The sequence below is a fragment of the Diaphorina citri genome, unplaced genomic scaffold, assembly GCF_000475195.1.
Source record: "Diaphorina citri unplaced genomic scaffold, Diaci psyllid genome assembly version 1.1 scaffold1343, whole genome shotgun sequence".
Classification (NCBI taxonomy): Eukaryota; Metazoa; Arthropoda; class Insecta; order Hemiptera; family Psyllidae; genus Diaphorina; species Diaphorina citri.
This window is the reverse complement of record NW_007378771.1, coordinates 79,431-87,514: the sequence shown is the minus strand read 5'-3', so window position 1 is coordinate 87,514 and position 8,084 is coordinate 79,431. Positions and strand designations below refer to the sequence as shown.

The following is an 8,084-nucleotide window of genomic DNA, read 5'->3' as shown; positions in this document are numbered from 1 at the left end:
TGACAAGAAACATGAGAAAGCGAAAGATGTGCTTAAATCCGACGACACAAGCAAAGTTGCAACAGAGAAACCAGAATTTAGAGGAGAAGAGCGACAGAATCCTTTCAATAAAAACTTCACTATTCCTAACTATTCCAATGATAAACTTATTAATCATTCCGACAAACTTACTAAGCATTCCGAAAAACTCACTAACCATTCCATCGAAAAAGTGACTAACCATTCCAATGGTAAACCCAGCGATGCCCCTACTGTAGATAACGAAGACACACTTCCCAGCGTAACCATTACTGAAGATCTCAAATGTAAAACTCTTCCTGAAGACATGAAGTCCAGTATGTCAAGTTCCCTCACGATTAGTTCAGATATGGCCAGTAGTTCACTGACAGTTAGCTCGGAGATGGATAGCTGTTCTGATTTGGACAAACGGAGTTCGTCGTCTAGTTTAAGCAGTCATGATGAAAATAAGGTAAGAAAAACGAAGGTTATTGTGAGAGTAATTTGGTATTCCAGCGTTTAAAAGCCTTATTCGAAGAAGAAGAGGAAGACGAAAAGGTTAATAAAATTGTAGTTAATTAAACATGTTGTGTTTTTTCAAGAGGTTTGACAAAGGAAACTGTAACAACGAAAGTCTTATCGTCCCGAAATCGAAGAGAGAATAAGGACAGAATAGGAGAAAGCCAGTCGTTTCGATAATAAACCTTATCTGTTTGAACCTTATCTGAAACCTTATCTGTTTGAACCTTATCTGAAACCTTATCTGTTTAGGATGAAGTCCTTTCTGGTGGGAATAGACCTAGCGCTTACAAGGCGCTTTACCTTCCAAGCTAACTGGTGTGTTTCTCTTTCGAAGGTTGTCCGTCGGAAAAGCTCTACCCGGCGAAGCAGTCAGTCCAGAGCTTCTTATCCAATGAGCGGAGACCAAAGCTTTGATGACGTCACTCTACCTGAATGGGTGTGTATAGGGGAGAGTGTCCTAATCAGGCCCTACAATTCGTCAGGGGTCATTGCCTATATTGGACCCACGGAGTTTGCTGCGGGCACCTGGGTTGGCGTGGAATTGGATGCTCCTACTGGTTAGTACTAAAAAGTTTCATTTGCAAGTTTCCTATCATGCCTATCTCTTTGTTTTATCTCACAGCATCAGAGTATGGTGGGGGTCATCGCCTATATTGGACCCACGGAGTTTGCTGCGGGCACCTGGGTTGGCGTGGAATTGGATGCTCCTACTGGTTAGTACTAAAGAGTTTCATTTGCAAGTTTCCTATCATGCCTATCTCTTTGTTTTATCTCACAGCATCAGAGTATGGTCGATTTTTATCACCGCAGATTATCTTGGTATTGAGTTCAGGGAAATCCTCTGGTGATCTCAATCCTGAGTTGCCAAATCTTGGCCTGAGATGAAATATGTATTAGCAATGAAAAACAAAGGAGCTACTGAATTTGAACTTTTTGACCTTACTTTAGCTTTTAAAGAAATAAACGAAGCCTGAAACTGATAACCTGGGCATTGTAGTTCGAATTTCATCACCGACACAAAAAAATAAAAGAGAAAAATGACGTAATCGAATATTTGTCCTTGATTTCCAGGTAAAAACGACGGAACAGTCCAAGGTACCAGATACTTTGAGTCCCGACCCAAGCACGGGATATTTGTTCGGGCTGATAAGTTGATTCAGGATAGACGTGGTAGAGCTATGAGATCCGGGGGTACAGGTGCAATGAGAAGAAGTACTAGTCGAGGTAAGTTCTAGTTTGTACAATAATTGAGATCCGAAATCCCTTAAATTTATGTAAAAGAAAAGAAGAAAAGTTGAATTTGCTCTATGGTCCCTTAAGCTAAAACCAGAGTGGAAATTAGAGCAAAGCGCATAAAGCATCGAGCTTGTAAAGGGAAACGACAAGCGACGAATTCAAACCACACAGAGCCGAGAGGAAAAAAAAAAAAACATGTTCTCTGTTCCACTCAGTTTTTAGCTTTAGTCCGTTGGATATTCTTCCTTAATGATCATGAATATTGAAGACTAAGGCTGAAAACCAGCGTATTATCGCGCTCCTACCCATTACTCACGGTCAACCACGGTGCAATAAGATCCAAGGGTTAGAAGCTCATACGGTATTATTTGTTTGTCTTAGGTGATGGACTGAACAGATCTCGGTCCCGGAGTGAAGGTCTGAGTTCTGTGGGGACCAGGAACAGCACTAGCGCTAGGGGTGTCAAATGAGTTCAGTGACCCCTGGTCTGGCGATGGCGATAAAGCATTTCCTAGAATCATATAATATAGGTCATGTAACGCGGTTCCTGGAACTGGGAGAGTTTGTGGAACTCTTACGAACCCACATAACCTAACAGGATTGGGTAATACTGGTATCGGAACGGAGATATGTATGGGACCAGGAACAGCACTAGCGCTAGGGGTGTCAAATGAGTTCAGTGACCCCTGGTCTGGCGATGGCGATAAAGCATTTCCTAGAATCTTATAATATAGGTCATGTAACGCGGTTTCTGGAACTGGGAGAGTTTGTGGAACTCTTACGAACCCACATAACCTAAGAGGATTGGGTAATACTGGTATCGGAACGGAGATATGTACAAGTAGAGTAGGATAGCGATAAAATCTGAATTGGTGTTTTATCGCGATTCTAGACCGAGTTATGACATCACGTAATCCTTCGGGATTCAAGAACTCATTCGAAAACGCTTATTTTCCTTCGGACCCGATAGGTGGCGCCAGTTACCAGAAAAGTCCAGGGGACCAAGGTACAACGGGGGCCAAGGTACGACTAGACACCCTACCTGACTCTTAAGGTGTGTCCACTGTCCACACATAGTCGACTGATCCGTCCACACTGCCTCGACAACATAGATTCACCTCGTCGGTCGACGGCCGGTTGACTATGTTTGGAGAGATCTTTGGTTACCCCCGCTATCTGATAATGCCCAATACGCCATTGATCCGCGAATGCCAGTGTTCTTACACGTGTACACCGAATGTCAATATTAGTAGATAAACAATGTAAATGCTATCAATCACTATTGTAAGTATCGATGTCTCTAGAACACTGATTGAACAAGTCGCTGACCCTTTCTGATGGGATATATCTGCATAATTATTTACAAAATAATTTGATAAATACATATAGAATATTAGTAGATAAACAATGTAAATGCTATCAATCACTATTGTAAGTATCGATGTCTCTAGAACACTGATTGAACAAGTCGCTGACCGTTTCTGATGGGATATATGTATCTGCATAATTATTTACAAAATAATTTGATAAATACATATACCTACAATTTAAGAATATACAGCTGTGGTTTTCGCTCTGTTAGTTGTCTTAAAGGTAGGCTATACTTATACGTACCTATCTAACCATTGATTTATTTAGCTGTTATCATTTATCATTCATTCGATTGATTCATGATTTATGTTTGTAAACAATGACGTAATGGTGCTCGATCTTTCTTACACACCTTTTTTTTAACTTTTAAATAAATCTCTTTGTAAGTCATTTATCATTCATTCGATTGATTCATGATTTATGTTTGTAAACAATGACGTAATGGTGCTCGATCTTTCTTACACACCTTTTTTTTTTAACTTTTAAATAAATCTCTTTGTAAGTGTTGTTTTTTTTCTACTGCCTAGATCTCTTCTATAGCTTATCAGCTAATATCGACATCAAATAGACGATAGAACACGCATGGATCAATCTATCAGAATGAATATTGCACAAGGCAGAACGCCATACAGTTTAGCCGAGTGAGTTAAATGTCAGGGGCTATCATTAAGACGAGCAAGGCAGGGCATGCGAAGTTCTTCTAAGAAAAGCCTAATAAAGAAATGATGTTTAACTTCAGGCCTGATGGATAGTGGGCTACTCAATACTCTGACTGAAGGAATGGTAAAAAAAAAGTTCATTGTAACCAAGAAAGTAATACAAATCCAATGACCTCCTTGATCACTTGAACTATTTATTACCTGTTCAGTTGTAACTCAGCAATATCTGCAATACTTTCAATAATTTTCAACCCAAGGAATACTATCAAATGTCACTTATACCTCATACAACACTTCTGAAAATGTCTCATAAAATGGTAAACCATTTTGCATTTTGACGACAAAGTTCCAAGTATCTAGTGATCTCTGTGTCCCATTTCGTTAGCTCCTGGTACGTCTGTGTTTACAAATGATTTAATAAATGTTTTTTACTGATTCTATTAACTCCAGTCAGTCTTTATCAAACCACGAAGCAACCAAGGTGCCTCTGTTATACTGGATCACCGCAGATCACGCGGCAATCAGATGCTCTTTAGAATTGAAATAAATCACCTTCAATTGAAACACTAATCACTGTGGGGACAATTATTTACTTTTCATTCAAGTGTTCATTGACTTCTTTGTCGATCAATCTGTCTCATTTGAAGAATCTTCTGTGGTCAGTCATTAGGAGGGAAGAAGGAGTTAACGGTAAGTCTTCAGCTTTTGTTTGTAGGGTTAATTTTATTTTTACCTAAGTGTCGGTACTTACCTTTTTTGAAAGGCAGTAAAGTAGGTAACAAATTTATAGTTACAATTTATGTTTTAATTTTACTACTGTCCTGCTGTTTACGTTACAATATCGAGTGAGTGAGTGAGTTTGTACCTATGCGATTATAAATGATTGCATCTTGGCCTTGCGCACAACCATGCATCCGTATATCTTTTCTGTTTTAGTAGGTCAGCCCAAATTCAATCTTCTAATCTGTAGGCTGTAGATATGCGTAGATCAACGTACTGACGTAGAGACTGCAGCTGATATCAAGGCCTGTGTTATTTAATGCCTACTAATTTACATACATAGTTACCACAATATATTCTACCCGATTACAAAATCCACTCCCAGATTTTGACATTGCAGAAGATCTAATAGGTTCATACTGTGTTATTTAATGCCTACTAATTTACATACATAGTTACCACAATATATTCTACCCGATTACAAAATCCACTCCCAGATTTTGACATGGCAGAAGATCTAATAGGTTCATGTAGGTATAGCTTTTGAAAAAAGTTCGTAGATTCGTATAAGCTTAACCCAACCTTTAGAGCTGTTTTCCCCTACACCTTGAAAAAGATTGGATAGGTAATTAGGTACCTAAATCTACACCGTTTACATACATAGTTACCACAATATATTCTACCCGATTACAAAATCCACTCCCAGATTTTGACATTGCAGAAGATCTAATAGGTTCATGTGGGTTTAGCTTTTGAAAAAAGTTCGTAGATTCGTATAAGCTTAACCCAACCTTTAGAGCTGTTTTCCCCTTCACCTTGAAAAAGATTGGATAGGTAATTAGGTACCTAAATCTACACCGCTTTAGGTAGGTAGTTACATTATCATAGATAGGTAAGTAGGTAGTTCCACCATCTGGCTACTCGTATTATAATATGTATCTGCTACATTTTGTCCATCTTTAGGTAGGTAGTTAGTTACATTATCATAGATAGGTAAGTAGGTAGTTCCACCATCTGGCTACTCGTATTATAATAGGTATGTGCTATATTTCTTTAGGTAGGTAGTTAGTTACATTATCATAGATAGGTAAGTAGGTAGTTCCACCATCTGGCTACTCGTATTATAATATATATCTGCTATATTTTGTCCATTTTCCTCCCTCAGGATAATCATCCATCATGTCAGCAGATGAACCATTCGAAAGCGTGGAGACTATTCTGCAGAAATATATCCCAGAGGATGAGCTGAAATTGGTGAACGCTGTCCTCTATGGTGAACCTCTCAAGTAAGAATTACCTACACTTTTAGATCGGGGCTTACCAAAACTAATTCGTTACTACAGAGAGTTCAATAGTTTCGGGAACATTAAGAGTTAGAACCGCGCCAATCCCTATGTCTATGTAAACCAAACTCCTGACACGCCAGAAGTATCTGGTTCGATGGTCTGCCCATGAAAGTTTCGCCTGGTCTGGCCATGAAAGTTTCGATTTCTTTGTAGAATCGTTCATCCTGTCTCGTAGGACAATTAAAAAGATTGCCTTTGAGAACGACGCGATGCGTCCAAAACTAATTCGTTACTACAGAGAGTTCAATAGTTTCGGGAACATTAAGAGTTTAGAACCGCGCCAATCCCTATATCTATGTAAACCGAACCCTCCAAAGCCTTAAAGGTTATCTCACTAACCTGACACGCCAGAAGTATCTGGTTCGATCTGGCCATGAAAGTTTCCATTTCTTTGTAGAATAGTTCATCCTGTCTCGTAGGACAATTAATTGCCTTTGAGAACGACGCGACGCACAAAACTAATTCGTTACTACAGAGAGTTCAATAGTTTCGGGAACATTAAGAGTTTAGAACCGCGCCAATCCCTATATCTATGTAAACCAAACTCCTGACACGCCAGAAGTATCTGGTTCGAGTCCTGGTCTGGCCATGAAAGTTTCGATTTCTTTGTAGAATCGTTCATCCTGTCTCGTAGGACAATTAATTGCCTTTGAGAACGACGCGACGCGTTTATTTGGATATCAAACTAGATATTTGTAAACTTCCTACTCCTACACTTTTCTCGTTTTCCATGTTTGTTTTCAGAAAATTAGATCTACCCAACTCCAAGTCAAATGAGTTCGACTCCTGACACGCCAGAAGTATCTGGTTCGAGTCCTGGTCTGGCCATGAAAGTTTCGATTTCTTTGTAGAATCGTTCATCCTGTCTCGAAGGACAATTAAAAAGATGGCCTTTGAGAACGACGCGACGCGTCTATTTGGATATCAAACTAGATTTGTAAACTTCCTACTCCTACACTTTTCTCGTTTTCCATGTTTGTTTTCAGAAAATTATATCTACCCAACTCCAAGTCAAATGAGTTCAATGTGGTGGGATACAAATTTGGAGCAAAACCCGAAAGCTCAAGACCGCCCAGATTGGTTAGAGTAGGAATCATTCAGAACCACATTGGTAACAGCACGGTATCCTGTAATGTACCACAGGAAAGATCAGCAACCTATGACCGAGTAGAGAAGTTGATTAATGCTGCTGGGGAAAGTGGAGTCAATGTACTCTGCTTGCAGGAAGCGTGGCGTAAGTGAACAGTTAAGCACTCATTAGGCGTAAGCGTAGTATAAGTGAACACACGTTTAGTGTAATCGTGGCGTAAGTTACAAATGCACAACACCGAAAACAAACCCCTGATTTTGTTTTTCTCTCCATCTAAGCCAATATCAGTCACTCACTATCAGGTAGACCTGACCGGTACGGCTCTCAAGTTTACCTGATAGTGAAGCGGCAATCAGATGCTCTTTAGAATTGAAATAAATCACCTTCAATTGAAACACTAATCACTGTGGTGACAATTATTTACTTTTCATTCAAGTGTTCATTGACTTCTTTGTCGATCAATCTGTCTCATTTGAAGAATATTCTGTGTTCAGTCATTAGGAGGGAAGAAGGAGTTAACGGTAAAAAAGTTCATTAATTTTATAATTCCTTTTTAAAATGTTTGTATAAAAAAGACATTATCGTTCAAATAAAAAATAACTTACAAAATATATAAAAATCTTTGGAATATTCTTTTTACAACTACTTCAAGTTATACCTTTACCTCACTTATTATTAACTTAAAACTAACCTAAAGTCCTTCAAACTTCAAACCCTTGTGAGTTTTTGTTTGTAGGGTTAATTTCATTGTTACCTAAGTAGGTACTTGCCTTTTTTGAAAGGCAGTAAAGTAGGTAACAAATTTATAGTTATATTAATTTTATAATTCCTTTTTAAAATGTTTGTATAAAAAAGACATTATCGTTCAAATAAAAAATAACGTACAAAATATATAAAAAAATCTTTGGAATATTCTTTTTACAACTACTTCATGTTATACCTTTACCTCATTTATTATTAACTTAAAACTAACCTAAAGTCCTTCAAGCCCTCGTGAGCCCTTGAGCCCATTCCCAAAAGAACAGGTCACAGGTGTCACTTTTCGCTCAGAAATAAATGAACTGTTGGTCCATTTTACCTACATGATTAGTCCTCTCAGGAAAAGGCTCCAAATATTACTCACGTTTTAAAAGATCTATCCTA

General features: G+C 38.5%; 2 protein-coding genes across 4 annotated transcripts; both read left to right on the top strand.

Annotated features, from left to right (window-relative positions):
- The first annotated feature begins 7 nt into the window (after positions 1-7).
- On the top strand, positions 8-2,382 carry LOC103515442 (CAP-Gly domain-containing linker protein 4-like). Its single transcript, XM_017446678.2, has 4 exons — positions 8-469; positions 854-1,076; positions 1,591-1,743; positions 2,137-2,382. Exons 1-4 carry the CDS (start codon positions 326-328, stop codon positions 2,223-2,225), a joined length of 609 nt encoding a protein of 202 aa, XP_017302167.1. The 5' UTR covers positions 8-325; the 3' UTR covers positions 2,226-2,382.
- Positions 2,383-4,241: 1,859 nt separating this feature from the next.
- LOC103515441 (beta-ureidopropionase-like) lies at positions 4,242-7,118 on the top strand. 3 transcript variants are annotated; one of them, XM_026828140.1, is made up of 4 exons: positions 4,242-4,475; positions 5,671-5,791; positions 6,596-6,633; positions 6,876-7,117. In XM_026828140.1, exons 2-4 carry the CDS (start codon positions 5,685-5,687, stop codon positions 7,091-7,093), a joined length of 363 nt encoding a protein of 120 aa, XP_026683941.1. In that variant the 5' UTR covers positions 4,242-4,475; positions 5,671-5,684; the 3' UTR covers positions 7,094-7,117. The 3 variants fall into 3 exon arrangements, with proteins under 3 accessions (XP_026683941.1, XP_008478604.1, XP_026683942.1); XM_026828141.1 differs by lacking the exon at positions 4,242-4,475 and adding an exon at positions 4,608-4,630 and having other exon boundaries at positions 6,876-7,118; XM_008480382.3 differs by lacking the exon at positions 6,596-6,633 and having other exon boundaries at positions 4,245-4,475; positions 6,838-7,114.
- Positions 7,119-8,084: the final 966 nt, after the last annotated feature.